Raw genomic sequence first — 17,312 nt, 5'->3', positions numbered from 1 at the left:
CATCTTGGATCACATGACCACAAGGGGTGGCAAGCAGCCAATCACTGGCAATCAGAAGCTTCCGCGGGCCGGTCTTGCCTTTACCCAATATGCCGTTTTGAGCTTCTGATTGTCTGCTTGCTACCCGATGTGGTCATTTGAAAAACCTGCTATATTGTCCTCATAATGCATGCACGTATGTTGTTACAGTTTTTTTCGATTGCTAAAACACGTTTTTCAAAACTGTACGTTTTTTTCAAAACTCCAAACAGTACCCTGGCATCCCTTTGCAAAACAACTCTTTGCCATCAAATCTCTTATCATGTTCACAAAATGGAACTTGTGTTTTCATTTGGTAAACACAGACATATTTTCACATGACACACACATACCATTCATTGAATAAACACAATAAGCTTTTGGCTGAACACTACCAAGCATGTACAGAACACTGAAGAGCAAAATTGAAAACACAATTGTCGAAATGGAACACACCATAAGAATGACCATGCATGGCTCTGGAGAATAAGATATTTCTCCTTTTGTAAAATGACTCAGTGTAGGCCTACCTTTTTCATAGTCAAACATAAAACAGCACACAAATATGCATCCAAAACAAGTTTTGATTTACTGTACAGTAGATTTAGGCATCATGCCTCTGGTCAGAGATGCATGGGCACAAAAAACACAAAAATATTTTGAAAGAAACTGGTCAGTACTTGGTCTAATACTGACCAGGATACTGTCAGTATCCTGGTATTTGTACCTTTGTATTTAAAATATTTTTTTGTATTTTGTGCCCATCTCTGCCTCCGGTTCCTGTCTCAATGTTCAGTTGTGCAACAACTGAACATTGTGTGTGTTTTTTAGACAACAGGGTGATGTGTAATTGACGCCAGACCCGAAAGTTTAGAGATTTGAATATTTGTGTGTTGTGGATTGATGCTTTGAGATTTTATGTGAGAAGTGTGTGCAAACCTGAAAATTGTGTGTTGTGTTTTGACAACAAGGTGATGTGAAATTGACATCAGAGGGTAAAGAAGGAAAGTCAGAGTCTAATATGATAAGGAAATCTAAAGTAGTAACAAATTGAGTCAAGCGATTGGGGACAGAAGTAAAGGTTGTGAAAATTGTGCCTAATTTTTGCTTTTTGTGTCAATTGAAAAAAAACTGTAACATAATACTCCTCTCTCTCTCTCTCTCTCTCTCTCTCTCTCTCTCTCAAAACAGAGTAAGAAAAAAAAACAGACATGAGTGCAGATTCAAGAAAGAAAAAAGGGCATGAAGGTATATTGATAAAGACTTTAGTTTTTCCAAGACAAGTGTGTGTGTGTGTGTGTGTGTGTGTGTGTGTGTGTGTGTGTGTGTGTGTGTGTGTGCGTACGTGCGTGCGTGCGTGCGTGCGTGCGTGCGTGCGTGCGTGCGTGTGTGTGTGTGTGTGTGTGTTTATTTGAAAGCTCAGCTGCTTAGCATTCACGCTCATATCATTTTTAATCCTTCAGCTCTCATAATGAATGATGAGGAAGTTCGGATCGTGATGGTTGGGAAGACTGGAGCTGGAAAGAGCGCCACTGGAAACACCATCTTGGGTTCTGAAGCTTTTAAATCTGAGTTTTCGTCTGAATCTTGCACAACATGCTGTGATAAGTTTAAAGGTGTAGTGGCTGGTAGAAAGGTCTCTGTTGTTGACACACCAGGATTGTTTGACACAGAGTTTAGCACAGATGAAACCTGTAAAGAGATCAAACAGTGCATTTGTTTTGCTGCTCCTGGTCCACATGTGTTCCTGACTGTGATCAAACTGGGTAAATTCACAAAAGAGGAGCAGGAATCTGTGGAAATGATTGAGAAGCTATTTGGCCAAATGTCAAATAAATACACCATGATTCTCTTCACTGGTGGAGACCAGCTCGAGGGTAAACCAGTTGGAGATTTTTTGAAAAGTCCCAAATTACAAGAACTAATCAGCAAATGTGAAGGTCGCTATCATGTCTTCAACAATGAAACCATGGATCCCTCTCAGGTCACTGAGCTGATGGAGAAAATCAACTGCATGGTGGTGGATAATGGAGGAAGCCACTACACCACTGAGATGTTCCAAGAGGCAGAGAGAGCAATAGAGGAAGAGACAAAGAGAATCCTTAGAGAAAAGGAAGAGAAGAGACGTAAAAAGGAGAAAGAAATTGAGGACAAATATGACAAAGTGATAAAAGAACATGATGAAGCAAAAGAAAGATTAGCTAGAGAGATGGAAAAGTTGAGGAAAGAGAGGGAAGATTATGAAAAAATGAAAAAAGAACAAGGTAAAGAAAAAGAGAGAGCAGAGGAAGAGAGACGTAAAAAGGAGAATAAACTGAAGGAAGAATATGACAAAAAGAAAAAAGAACAAGATGAAACAAAAGAAAGATTAGCTAGAGAGACGGAAAAGTTGAGGAAAGAGAGAGAAGATGTTGAGAGAATGAAGGAAGAGGCAAGATATATAGCTGAGAGAAGAAACAGATTCATTGGTTTTGGACGGCGTACTGGTGAATCTTATGGGGCTTGTGCTGGCCCTGTGGCTGGTGCTGCATCTGGGGCAGCTATTGGAAGTCTTTTTGGCCCAGTTGGTACACTAGTTGGTGGAGTAGTTGGAGGTTTGGTCGGGTTGACCAAAGGCAAGCAGATTGGGGGAAAAGTAGGGGCTGCAGTAGGGGCTACAGTTGCTGATGTAACAGAGAGCCAAGAAAAGTATAAATTACTGTATACCAAGTAGTGGGTCAGGACCCAATTGTGCATGGGTCACGGACTGATTTGTGTGGGTCACGAGTAAATAACCCCCCATTGTTTTTTGTTTATTTTTAGAATTTCATAGATAAGATGTAAGCAATTAAAATAAATTCCATAAGTTCCACAAATGTAACTTTTAAGCGGAAGTGAAAATATATATGATATACAAGCTCACAGTGCTATTTTCACTAGTTTGGGTCCCGGGCAGACATCAGATTTTTCTTTTGGGTCACGGGCTGAAATGTTTGGGAACAACTGGTTTAAATGTAAAACAAAACATAAACGTACAGTTGCTTGTGTAAAATTTGACTTTGGTAAAAGTAGAAATACTCATTCAACTACTACATTACTTCCCATCTCTGTTGTTCAAAAGTTCTTACAGTACCTTAGAGGAAACAAGCCTTATAATTGGGTAATTCTTTTGTATAAACCTGTGCTACATGCCTTTTTTGGCAAACTGTTAATAAAGTAATCAATCAATCAATCAATCAATCTCTTTTTTTTGTTTTCATTTTGAAGATGTTTCTTATCGAAATTGGAATTGTATTGTACACGCACACGCACGCACGCATGCACGCACGCACATGTGCACGCACGTGCACACCCACACACACGCACACAGCTAGCTATACTGTGTAAGCATACTGTAGGACTTAAAATGAACCATATGAACAATAGCAGGACATTTTCATAACTGTGCCCGAGCGCCCGAATTATAGCATCATCCAGGCCTGTCAATGTCTGCACCAGGCCGAAAGGGCGAAATATCTTAGTATAATCGTGAAATATCTGATTAACACAACCTTATTTGATGCCTACATCAGCACAGCACATTTGGTTTTACTGTGCAGTCCTCACAAGCTGTCCAGAGCCATCTAGTGGACGCACACTCCCTGGAACCCTGGCACAGATACTGAAGGATATATCACCAACATATTGCAATAAAAATACTCTTATTCAGTGTCATTCTCTATTTCTGCAGACATGTGGGGGACTAATGCTGGATGCGAACAGAGCTAATACTGAATGTCATTGTGATTTACTAACGCCATACATTTTGTCAGCAGGAGATATCGTAAAATAAAGTTACCTGAAAATATGAAATATCTAAATATTGAATCAAGCAAATTAAAAACTGTTCAGGGTGTTCTTAAAAGCTTGATTAGGCGATAAAATGACCAAAAGGTTTTTTTGAAAGTGGAATGGGTGCTGCGGGGGCTGAAGGGTCTTGTTCAAGCACATCTCGACACATTGCTAGAGCCCAGAATCTAACCTGCATGGGTCCTTCTGCTTCCCTATATATATATATATATATATATATATATATATATCGTTGTCGGGTGGAAACTTTGTATGTCCAAAATCCGTTCGTTTTGCATTCATCATTTTAAAAATGATTTAAACTAGTGAAAACAGCCGATCTACAAGCACACACACGAGGCGTTGTGTGCTTGTAGATCTGCTGTTTTCACTACTTTTGTGCGACGGCCTTGTGTGATGAAGCAGGGCTTTACAACAACGATATATCTTATTGATCTAATCACAACGTTTTTCAACTATTAAAGATACCTTGCCAGAAAACTAGAACTGGTAGAACCTGTTCCCCTCCTGTCCTCAAGTAACACTGTCCTCAGCCGGTATGTTTAATGCATTGTGCATTCCATTATTCAATTATCATGTATCTGTTTTGACTGTCAAGTTTAGCCCACTTACAACACACCTGCACATGGAATCACAACAATATCCAAAGCCTTTCTCATTTAAATGGATATTTCATTTGTTCTGATGAGGAAGATATTGTGTAGTTCATACCAACAGTACGGTAGTTCATCAATGTGTCATATTCTTAAGACTGATGTAACATCTGTAATTATTGTGATAATAATTTAAAACGAAAACATAAAAAAAAAATATTCAGCTAATTTGTTGTTTATTTGCTAGAAAAAAAGTATTATTGAGGACATCATCAACATAAAAGTCAAGGCCAAGATATGACAATTTTGGATCCAAAATGATATTGAACTTTAACAACACTGTTGCTTCATCTCAACAAACAACAAACAAAAGCTGAAGGTTAAAAGTCTGATAATGATGCACCGTGCATGTTCACAAAGCAATCTTTGAAACATTATACATTTGGCCTACCGGTGTAACCGGTATATCAGATCTTATCCACCGAAACTGCAGACCTCTGACTCCTCCCACTGAAGGGATCCCAAAATGTAAGCTATAAAAGGATGGAGACCACAGACAACTAGGGATGCCAGTGCGGTCCTTATTTGTGGAACTTCATAGCCCGTCTGAATAATTCCTTTAAGTCTCCAGAAGTAGCCTACATTAGGACTTCAATATTGAAACAGGTAAGATACTGAGACCTCACTGTATACAGATGTGCCATTTCAGAACTTCACGCGATGTAGATGTAGATCAGCTATTTTTGCTAGTTTCTGCAAAAATAAGCTTTGTTCTCCATAACATTTTTAAAAGCAAAGCAGGGAAAGAAACGGGTGAAAGAAATGCATTTGCAGGACATAATAATGTGTCATTACAATAATATAACAACTTTAAGTAATAACTAATATCCTTGCCATGGATAATTGATTCCTTGGTACCTTCTTTCATATGGTTTGGGAGTGTCCCAATGTTTTCTCATTTTGGAATATCGGTGCAGGTAAACCTTCATTACTTTTGGAGGTTGCTATACCTTCCCCATCTGTATTCATGTTAGATTATGTGTCCCACATTATGTGTGTGTGTGTGTGTGTGTGCGTGTGTGTGTGTGTGTGTGTGTGTGTGTGTGTGTGTGTGTGTGTGTGTGTGTGTGTGTGTGTGTGTGTGTGTGTGTGTGTATGTGTGTGTGTGTGTGTGTGTGTGTGTGTGTGTGTGTGTGTGTGTGTGTGCGTGCGTGGGTGCGTGCGTGCGCGCGTGTGTGTGTGCGTGTGTGTGTCTGTGTGTGCATGCCTCACTGTAAAGGTGTTTTGATGTAGAACAGAGAGCTTGCAACATGACTTCATATTAGTATAAAGCCCATTCACTTGACTTATAACTCAGGATTCAGAATATTAGAGATGAGGCTTTTAACAATGTTAATTAATGAATTGATGCTGAAATAAAATGAACTGATATATGAACATGTGATTCAAATAAAGTCAGACTTTTTTGTATTATTATCACAAGTGGCCTGGTCAAGGCATTACTGTAAATGCCAGACCCAAACAAATGTTTCGTAAATGGTTAATAACTTTGTTCTGTTAATTATATAACACTCTGCATTCACAACACATTATTTAATAACTCGTCTGCTTTTCCCAATTACAACCTAGCCTACATGTATACAAATAAAGTACATGTTTCAATACATTTGCAGCTTTTTTCTAGTTTGATGAATCACATCAGTCAATTCCAAAGTTACGGCCAGATGTGTTGTGTGTGAAGAGAAATAGGCTAACCAATAAATCAATACATTTAACCTGTCAATTCTTACTGAAATCATAATGAGATCACAGATCTATAGATATGATGCATGGCACCAGGGGTATCACACCAAATTCTGGGCCCTGGGTACAAGGATTCACTGCGTTATTTTGTCTTTTAACTATTGAAAAATAGATATTTTAGAAAATTCTTTAAAATGTGTGCAAGTCTTTGAAGGAATGTCAGTGGTGATGTGAAGGACCCCCAAAATGATATATATTTGGCCACGGACCCCCACCTCAAAATATTTAGTTCCAGGGACCCCCTCAGACGTAAAATTTTAGTTACAAATGTTCGCTTAAGAAATACATATATTCAAGGATTTGCATACATTTTCATGAAAAATAGAAGATCTACAGGCTCGCAGTGCGAGCCCTAGTAACTCAGTCCCACCCCCCCCCCCCCCCCCCCCCCTTGTGACGCCCCTGATGGTACTCAATTGACCCCCCCCCCCCTCTCTCTCTCTCTGAAGTAAGAAACAACCTAAAACCAGTCATGAGTGCAGTCATGAATGCAGATTCAAGAAGCGAGAAGGGAGTAGTAGGTATGTATCTTGCCAGGAAATATACTTGTATGTTTTTTTTTCTTTTATCCAAACAGGCAAACAGAAAATGAAAAATGTAATTAATGTCAATGTTTTGTTTTGTTTGTTTGTTTTACAAATGTTTATTAGGCTACACATAACCATATCATTTCAATCCACTAGCTCTCATAATAAATGATGAAGACCTTCGAATTGTGATGGTTGGGAAGACGGGAACTGGAAAAAGCAGAAGTGCAAACACCATCCTGGGTCATAAAGCTTTTAATTTCAAGCTTGGAGGTCAATCTGTGACAGAGAGCTGTAAGAAGGTCAGAGGTGAAGTGAATGGTAGAAAGGTCTCTGTTGTTGACACGCCCGGCTTGTTTGACACTAAGTTCACCCATGAGCAAACCATCCAAGAAATCAAACAGTGCATTTGTTTTGCTGCTCCTGGTCCCCACGTGTTCCTGGTTGTGCTCAAACTAGGAAGATTCACAGAAGAGGAGCAGAAAGCTGTGGAAATTATTCGGCAGCTATTTGGTGAAATGTCGACTAAATACACCATGATTCTCTTCACTGGTGGCGATGATCTTGAAGATGAAGATCAAGCGATTGAAGAGATTTTGGAATTAACTCCAAAACTAAAAGAATTGTCAGGAAAGTTGATGGACGCTATCATGTCTTCAACAACAAATCCAAGGATCGCTCTCAGGTCACTGAGCTGCTGGAGAAAATCAAGACCATGGTGCTGAAGAACGGAGAAAGCCACTAAACCAATGAGATGTTCCAAAATGCAGAGAGAGCAATAGGGGGAGAGACGGCGAGAATTCTTCAAGAGAAGATGGGACAGCTACAGTTAAGACATCCAGGAGTGGTTCCATTAGAAGAAATGAAAAGGATTGAAGCAGAATCAAGAGCACAAGCTGAGCTGTCAAACCCCTTCCTTTTCTCCTTGGAAGTTGCAAAAGAAATAATGGAAAAAGTGGGATCATTCATAAGGAAAGCGCTGGAAAAATTAGGGGAGGCAGGGGGGGAGTTGCTGTTAAAAGCAGCAGAGAAAGTGTTAGCAGTGGACAAAGTAGTGAGTGAACAATGCAGTATCCAATGAATAACAAAGTTATTGCTTTACTTACAGTAATTATCACAGTTGTTTCTTGTCTATACTATACTATACTTGTCTATACTTGTCTATACTTTACTCTCTACAATTTAACTGGGTCCTTGACAGGGTGTCAGGTGTCTGACTACTTGGGGGTGAGAATATGCTGCAGTGGATTGATATTTGTTTGTGTTGTAGATTTTGAACTTCTCACTTCCGCTTGACCAGTGAAAGTATGATCATAGCTCAGCTGCCATATCACATACTGTATGGGCTTAGCTTGTTGGAAAATGTGTGGTTCTACTGAATTCAGCAGGTTATTTAATTGACCTCATATGTTAGTGCTGTACAGTGGCCAACAGCACATATCAATACTGTTTAATTATTTCTCCTACTGTATTAGCACTTTATCAGAAAGAATGTCAAAGATGAACACTTTGCTCCATGACACTGACTGTCTCGCTGTCTGATAGTCCAGCTGATAGCTCTTTATATATAAATATGCTTACAATAGAAATGCATTGTAGTGGCTTGGATTATTTTGTATTGCATTGTCTAATAAAATGGCATGAAACCATCACAGTTGATCTTGTTATTGTTGCAAAACCTACGAGGTAAACTTTATTAAAGGGAACATCTCTCATTTACTGTTAAAACATGCTTGTATAATCACACCGTCCGGTACACATTTTGCAAATGCAAATCTATTTAGTTGGTTTGTTCGGCTGGCAGATTCAGCATGAAATCTTGATTTGAAAATGTCAATGTGTGAGTATGATGTCTTGTGAGGTCTCTGTTTGTTTAACTGTGTCCACCTGTGTTTATACTTACAGAAACGGTTGTCTGTAGGCACACCTTTAGTTTAAAATGTATAGTACATGAATGATAACTGCATTTCAGAATGGTAGCCTAAATAATTATTTATTGTTTCAAGTGACATTCAAATAATACCATTCCATTGTTTTTGGTGTGGTTAGCAACACAACTGTACACATTATCTTTTTACAACATTTGAATGGATCATTTCAACTTCCAAGACAGAAGGCATATTTTTGTGAGAACAATAATAATGGTAATACCTACTGTTTAGACTTGTCAAGGAAGTCACTGCAGCTCAATAAAGAGGTCATACACATACAGTAACACACATTCCTCGTCATCAGCAGGTGTCTGGAGTCTGGACTCCTCATACAGATGGATGTCCAACTTAGCACAGTTATGATGGGACCAGCCCGCTATAAAACAGAAGAATAAATCAATAAGCATGTCATCTAAAAGTTAAAAAAGTATTGTTTGCTTCTTATGATAATTACAGATATTTATGACTGACTTTGTCTGTCACATCATCATATGGTGTCTGAACCAAGTATGTGTTGCATCTAAGCTGTATAAGTGAATATTAGAGACAGTCAATGTGTTACAATTTAACTGTCTTACTTGCAGCAGATCTCACACAGAGAGTAACACAGAGGAGAACACCGAGGATGAGGAGGGACTTCATGATGAAGTTGACGATGATGATAATTGTTGGATAATCCTCTGATACAAAAAAGATAAATAACAAAAAGGTGTTATTTGAAGTCAAAACAATCTTATTACAGAATGAATTATATGTAAAGTTTTATAGCAATGCAGAGAGAGAGAGAGAGAGAGAGAGAGAGAGAGAGAGAGAGAGAGAGAGAGAGAGAGAGCGAGAGAGCAATGTAGGTCTTATGTCAGGTATCAGGTAGATGTGTGATGTGATGATGAGTTATGAAGCTGTTCTCTTTATACACATCACCAAACCTGCAGGTGAATGAATGGACAATGACCCTTTACTGCTGTTATTGATGTTTGTGAGTGATTTATTGCTTCCTGGTGGGAAATATCCAACACCAGCACTGGGTGAAAAACAAGAGGAGTTAACAGTCAGAGATCTGTGAAATAAATGCACGTACTTGTGTTGAACACTAGAGGGCATAAGGACACCACACAGAGCTATACTGTATGTGGAAAGTTAAAGCTTTCTGGTTCCATAAATTCAGGGTTGAGTTCTGGGGTCTCAGTTGGTCCAGGGTTCTGGAGGGCCACCTGACCTTTAGACCTGGGCCCATTCAGAAACTGCATGCGGGCTCGCTGAAAACAAGCACAAAGTATATTATGTACAGTATAAAATGTACACATTCAAGGTTGTTCAAGGTTGTACTTTATTGTTACGTCTTTTGTTCCCTCCTCAGATTGAATCAGCTCAAGCCCAAGCACTAATATACATTTCTAGCTCAAAGAATGTGGAAGTATTAGGATGCCAAAAAAGGTGGAGGAATAAAGAATAAATATACATTGGGTAGGCTATGGCTTAAGCAAGCCCACACTTACCACTGTCTGTGGATCATGCCACTGCAACATTTCAATACACTCACTTGCATGAGCGAGTGACACTTAAAACAGCTAAAATGGATATTTGCGTGAAATAGGATACAAACGACTGGAATGTCATATAGGCTAAAGTAGTCCTTTAATCAGTTACTTATTAAGTAAGTTGAATCCCAACAAAGCAAGTTCATTTTGTTCATATTTGTCAGACTGCATGGGGTTGACATGAAACCAAAACATTGAAAAGAGTGGTATATTCTGACATAATTATGAAAGCCTGCATCTACAGTAGGCCTATCTCACATTGTTATGTGTAGGCTACCCCATCATTTGGTTCACTTGCTGCCTTTCTGCCCACTGGTGTGTGACACAGTTTGTTTCTATTGTATGTGTCACTTGATCCCAACACAACAGAGCTTTGTGAGGGAGGTGCCCCCCCTACTGATTGGACCATTGGACTGCAGCAGGTCACATGACCTGCAATGTTTACAGCTGATGATGTCATCAGTCTTTGGCATCCGTTGCCATGGTGAGACTTTGTGTTGGTGAAATACAAGGGAAGCCGAGACAAAGCCATGTCAATTTAAGACTTTGTGGATACCTGGCCGTAAACATTTTATATTTAACTTCATTTTAGCTGTACTTAAGACATTTTTGTTCAGATTTAGCCACTTTTTGAAACAAAGTAACAATACTACAAATGGCCGAAGTGACGTGCGCATTTGAGCAAAAGTTCTCCTTCACTCCTCTAGAAAAGACATTCTCCTTCCTACAAGACAAAGACACTTTACAATTATTCCTGAAATGGTCCATGTTGGGGAGGATATCGGCCCAGTGCTACAGCTTTGACCAGAGGTTCTACCCTTACAACAGCAAAGACTTCACGCAGGACTTTTTCAAAGACCCCAACGTGGTGGCCAGCCTGAGGAAGATGGAGGCCGGAGCCTGGGTTCCTTTAGACGGCCCTGTGGTGTCCATGGAGGTGGAGACGGTGCCGTGCACCAAGGTGTCCACGGAGCTGTTCGACCCGCTCTACGCCAGCGAGATCGTGAGGGCCTCTGGACACGTGCTCAAGTGCTACCACGAGGTCTACCCCGACTACGACGAGCTCAGGCGGATGCTTGAGGACGAGGACAGCGAAAACTACCACGTCGTCGGGCGAGAGGAGCGCGCCGAGTTCCTCTTCCGCCTCTTCAAGCACCTGTGTCTGGGAGGGGAGCTGTGCCAGTACGAAGACATCATCTCTCCCTACGTTGACACAGCAAAGCTCATCTACAAAGACCTTGTGAGCGTGAAGAAGGACCCGGACACCAAGGAAATCGGCGTCTTTTCCACAGTGTTCAAAGTCTGCGCTCACGACGCGTCTGGCCGCTGTTACCCGGCGAGACGAGACCAGGAGCAGACCTTTGCCTACATGATTGTGGACCCGTTCAAGCGGCACGTGTGTCTGTTCTACCATTGTTCCGGGGTGGGTTCTGTCACGCTGTGACAGGACCGCTAGGCCTGTGATTCTCAAACCTCTTAATTTCAAGGACCCACGGTATATATGGTACATTAGGCCACAGACATTTGATGTTTTAATCTCTGGGACCCCAATAGGCTTTATGCTATCTAATTGGCCTCTTTCTTACTTCCTTTACAGCTGTTACCATTACCAATGATACTGACCATTCTGGTCAAATAGTCAGGGTGCTGATATTGTGCATGTTGGCTCATTGGAAACACTCCGCTACACCAGCGGGTTTCGAGGGGGTTCCAAATGGCCCCTTACGTTACACAGTGGTGGTTCTTTTAACGTTTTGATTTCAAGGACCACCTTAACTCTGAGAGTGTACAAATGGAACCAAATGGACCCATACGGATCCATTTGTAGTGAGGGTCACCAGACCCAATGTTGAGAATCAGTGCACTAGACAATGTCAAAGATGGGAGAATGTCTGGTATCAGCCTGGATCCATGTGGTTTAAAGTATTTCTAACATAAATAGTTGATTTAAACTGACCTAATATGGCTCACTGTACACTACAGACATGAGTAAAATGAACCCGTTTATTGTGTGCTTTAGTTTGTTTGTTTAATGGTGTTGCAAAATCACTGCTATGTCCCTTGAGTTTGTTATGGTGATGTGGATGAGAGAAATGATGAAAACCGAGTAAGAGTGATACGTCTTAGCAGCAGGAAAGGAGACGATATATCGTCGGAGAACAGACCGAAAACAACAAACAGGTGTTGGAGTTCAATATGCTCTCCTTTATTACACTCAGACAAGATATTATATACAGTACCATAGTAAGAATCAAGCCCAGTGGCAGTCATGTGGGTTAAGGTTAAAAGGAGGTTACATTATTATGAAACATCAAAGGGTACATTGGTTAAACCTTCTGCGTAAATGCTCGCCTTGGTTCACAAATACAATGTAAGCTGAATATGAGATGAAGCGACGTGCAACCACAGTGCAGTAAACATATCTGGGCCACGGCTCCTACAGTAAGTAAAGGATGGCAGGAAGTGAGATGCTTGCATTCTGCACGTATGCTCGTGCAGGCATCAGGCATCTCACCCAACAATGATAAGGCAGATATACAGTATAGGGCCTATACTATAGGCCATTACAATCAAATGCCACTTTGGTGAACTTCGGTTAACCAAGTACAGGACATCACATAGACATTTGGTAAACTGCAAATGTCTTTAAAAACAAGTGGCAACAGTCTTTCTGAGAAACATAAGACAAACATTTGGAAACTTTCTGAGAAACACTGCCTGAGCCATGCCGCACCAGACTGTAGAAACACACGTCCTGTATGCCACAAGTCTCAGACAGCAGTCACAGAGATCGCAGGGAGGTCACAGGACTAAAGCAAGAATTTGAATGAATTGTCTAAGTGAGATTGCATTGTGTCTGATCACAACAAATGGCGACCGTCTTGTCCAACTGTGAGGTGTCACTGTTCTCCATTTCCAGCGTTCTACATAACAGTGCCCCATTGTTGAGATTTTTTGATTTAAAGGAAAACTTTAAATTGCTAAAAACAATAGAATCTTTTCTTTTCTCTAATGTAATGACTATCTAAAATATGAACCCTTGTTGTAAAGACAACAAAGTTGTCAATTTTATTCACAGTAGGCCTACTTTGGCAGGACGATTCCTGCCAAAGTGTCCCCCTCTGTATGTATTTCTATTATGTATTTTGTCACTGAGGTTTTATGTGTAGCTGCAGTAGGGGTGAAAGCCCAAGAAAAAATTCCCTTGTGGACAATAAAGGAACAATAAAGGGAACATTGTCAACTTCTCAGCACTCTTCTCCTTTCTTGTTCTCTGTCTGTGTCTGTCTTTCTCACAGTCTGTCTCACACACACACACACACACACACACACGCGTGCACATGCACGCACACACACACACACACACACACACACACACACACACACACACACACACACACACACACACACACACACACACATATTAACAGGGACGTGTTGGGCCCCTGATTCAGCCCGGGAAAAGGAATGGGGGGGGGGGGGGGGGGGGGGGGTTATTCACATCAAGCCACATATGCCTTGGAGACAGGAGATTATTGCATGGGCCAGGTGAGGATTAAACATGCAGTTATGGCTTCTGACCGAGTACAATATCTAACAAACTTTGGAGAGGCAAAGACCTTGACAGAACAAGACACAGCATTGGTAGCATAGAAGTACAACTGCTGAGACCAACAAGGCACCTTTCTAGTGCATTTCTTGCCACCTGCTTGCAACAGCCAAGGAACCTGAGGAAAGACTAGAACCAACATGGAACCGGCATGTCCTGTTGTCTGTGCATTAAAAAAGAGGACAAGTGGCTCTTGGTTCACTTTTTCTGTGGCACTCCTAGAAGCTTTGTGCTGTATGCAGACTATGGACTGCCCATACTGTGGAGTGGAGGGAGCAAGGGGGGTCATTAGCAGTCCTTTTGTTATTAATTCTATTTCAACATTTATATAACATTTATAACATTTTTATCCGGACAACTGGCTTTTGTGCCCGGACAAGTTAATGGGAAATATACTTGTCCAAAGGACAAGTGCCTCAAAAAGGCAATGTCAAGCTCTGATGGATGGAAGGAGCACTTTGACTTAAAGGGGAAGACCACCCATTTTCAATATTGAACTATGTCATTAATATACCTTAGAGGAGTTGTGTGGAAATAAAAAAAAAGTTCCCCCCTTCTGTGTTGCCTAGAACTGGAGGATTGATTTTGGGGTTTGTATTGTAAAGTACAATGTGTGATGTCATCAAGTTGTAATTTGCAATACAAACCCCAAAATCAATCATCCAGTTCTAGGCAACACAGAAGAGGGGGAACTAACTCCTCTAAGGTATATTAATGACATAGTCAGGCCTGGAATTTCGTCATTTTAGGGGCAAGGCCAGTTGGCCTTTAGTGTTGTCAAATTTTTGAGGGCACAAAGGCCAAGTGCCAGGGCAGGAAGGCCATCAATTAAAACAATGATTTTAAGTCCACGCCAGTCATAATTAATTTAGCTTAAACATTAAGGAAGATTACATTTTTAATTAGGCTAATGTAATACCTTTCAATTAAATAAATATCAAAAAGCTGTTTATTTATGTTTTTCCATGTGCAGCGGTGTAAAGTAACTAAGTACATTTAATTAAGTATTGTACTTAATTTGTTATTGTAATTTTGAATAACCTTTAGTTACTAGTTACTTTGTATATATCAATTATAATATTATTATATACATGAACCACTTTAGCCCTATTTAGGCTGTTTTTCAAAAGCTGTAGGATCAAAACTAATTTATTTTATTACAAAATTTAACTTTAACATGTTGACAACAGTCCTTATTAATCATAAAAACTAATTCAGTATCACACATTGCTTTTTCTTAGTTTCCTAGGCCAATTACCAAAAAGCAGACCATTTTACCTGACTTCACCCTATACTTTGCGCTTCCAAAAAGTGTCCCAATTTATCTGACTTCACCCTATTGTTTTACACGTAACAGCGTAGCCTACTTTGCGCTTCATTGCAGAGCTGCTGCTGTACAGTCTCAGTCTTCATTTGGATCAACGGATTTACAATCTTTTCTTTCTTGCACAAACATGTGATTTAAAGGGGAGCTTTAGCAACACAGAGCACATTGGATATACAGCTCGTTTTGTGTTGACGGCACGGCACTCACAGCAGGCAGCGGCTTGAAAAAAAAAGAAAGAGAGAGAGAGAAAAACTTTCACTCTCTTGCTTGGACACAACGGGAGACAAATATGTGTCCGTCCATGCAGTGAGCAACTGGGAAGCTGGCGTCTCATATTATCAAAACTAACTAGCACAGCACACAGGTGCAGCCAATGACAGTGTGACATTAATGCACATTGTCGTGAAATACAGACAGACTAGCAGCAGAGCTCCGTTTGAAGGCATTCGTTCGCACAATCACATCCGGATTTATTCAACAGGCTGCCATGGCCGTCGTGGCCGCCGTGAATTTCCTGCCCTGGACATAGTTCAATATTGAAAATGGGTGGTCTTCCCCTTTAAGTACACTCCTGACACTCGACGATATGACTGCCTTACTGATGGAGTTCTGTGCATCATATTTTGCCATGGAACAATGACAAATCCATCCAGTAAAAACACATCATACTAACTTGCATGCACACAATCACAATATGGTGCACTTTGAGGGAAATTGTTATTTCATTTTGTGTGTGATCCTGATGATCCTTAATGGTCAAAACAATGTCAGAAATGAATTATACATGTCAGAATTAGTTGATGTAGACCTATTGCACCTGTTTTACTCCTAACAATGGCCAAGTTATGGCCACGGTCTTCGGAATAGCAAAATGACCTTGACCATGACCTTTTCGAGGTCCAAATCACCCAAAATGGTCAAAAACATGTCAGAAATGAATTCCCCACACCCCAATTAGTCCAAATAGAGGTATTACATGTGCATATATACCCAGAAACAGAAAAGTTGGATTTTCATCATAGCCGATGGCATCCATATTTGATTTGGCCATTGCGCCATTCGTGCCACTATGGGGAACGAGCACCTCTGTGATTTTTCTTGTCTAGGGACCCACTGACTCAGTTACACCAAATTGCGAGCAGGACTTTAAGCCAGGTACTGGATTAATGGCCCTTTGGCTCATTTAATGTGCGATAAGGTACTAAATGTACAGATAAGACCCAAATATTGAAATCCCAAATACGTAATAGACTTTCACCATGCCATATTTAATGCCTGTCTTAACCTCCTGGAAGTCTTAAGGTTTTCTTCAGAATATGTAACCTGGCATGCCCCATTTTGGGCATGTCATTGAAGGCCAAGTAAATAAATAAATAACTACGTAATGATGAGAAACATTTCTGAAAATGTGTTGTGAGCTTGTACATTGTCTTTCAAAACAATGGCTTATTATGTTTCTCTGTGGCTCAGTGGTTAATGCAGACATACTATCATTGTAAAATGTGTAGCACATTGGCATAGACAATAAGGAGTTTATTAAGTATTTTTTGTAAAAGAAAAAAAATGTGTTGATTGATTTGTGATGGTTGAAATAGACGCATTTGGGCATTACTTCTGAGATATTTCCACTCATTTGAATGTTCCGCTGCCTTGTACATGGTACATGACGACATAGCCTACATTTAACTTTTTAACCACATTTTCTGGGTTTATATTTTAATTAAAAAAATGCTCAAAACGAAATAAAATGCCATATGATCCATAAGAGTGTGGTGTTGCCAGGCAATACCACCAGGAAAAGTAGTGTTGCTATGGCAATACTGGCAACATAGGCGGTGGCAGCCATGAGAGAGAGATCTCTCTCTATAGCGCTGCTGCTAAGTCAAAGATTGTCCATTTCAGATCATGAGACAAGCCAGTGGGCCAATTACATATATTTACTTTGTGGGCCACCCAGCCCTCAAAATGGAACGAAGGCAGTTACCGTAATTATCAGCGGCCAATGTTTTTCTTTTTTTTTTTTTAATTGCTGGCCTGGACCGGGCGGGAATGGACCGGCCGTTCAGGCCCGCTTTTCCCAATGGCCAGCACGTCCCTGGTTATTAATGTACATCACAATGATTAAAGTTAGCCACAG

General features: G+C 40.4%; 3 protein-coding genes across 3 annotated transcripts; all 3 read left to right on the top strand.

Moving 5' to 3' along the window:
* Positions 1–1,489: 1,489 nt before the first annotated feature.
* Positions 1,490–3,765, top strand: LOC308282081 (GTPase IMAP family member 7-like; the record flags this gene model as incomplete). Its single annotated transcript, XM_080722425.1, has 2 exons — positions 1,490–2,282; positions 3,728–3,765. 2 exons carry the CDS (start codon positions 1,490–1,492, stop codon positions 3,763–3,765), a joined length of 831 nt encoding a protein of 276 aa, XP_080578551.1.
* A 2,961-nt stretch (positions 3,766–6,726) lies between these two features.
* On the top strand, positions 6,727–7,514 carry LOC308282080 (GTPase IMAP family member 9-like; the record flags this gene model as incomplete). The annotated part of the gene is given in 3 exon segments (XM_080722424.1): positions 6,727–6,763; positions 6,926–7,390; positions 7,393–7,514. Coding segments are annotated over 3 exon segments (624 nt in total).
* A 3,379-nt stretch (positions 7,515–10,893) lies between these two features.
* On the top strand, positions 10,894–11,682 carry LOC308282079 (cilia- and flagella-associated protein 300-like; the record flags this gene model as incomplete). The annotated part of the gene is made up of 1 exon (XM_080722423.1): positions 10,894–11,682. One exon carries the CDS (start codon positions 10,894–10,896, stop codon positions 11,680–11,682), a length of 789 nt encoding a protein of 262 aa, XP_080578549.1.
* Positions 11,683–17,312: the final 5,630 nt, after the last annotated feature.

This window comes from Nannobrachium achirus, assembly GCF_963921795.1.
Source record: "Nannobrachium achirus genome assembly, chromosome: 3".
Taxonomy (NCBI): domain Eukaryota; kingdom Metazoa; phylum Chordata; class Actinopteri; order Myctophiformes; family Myctophidae; genus Nannobrachium; species Nannobrachium achirus.
The sequence above is the reverse complement of the archived record's forward strand: the minus strand, read 5'-3'. Positions and strand labels throughout refer to the sequence as shown.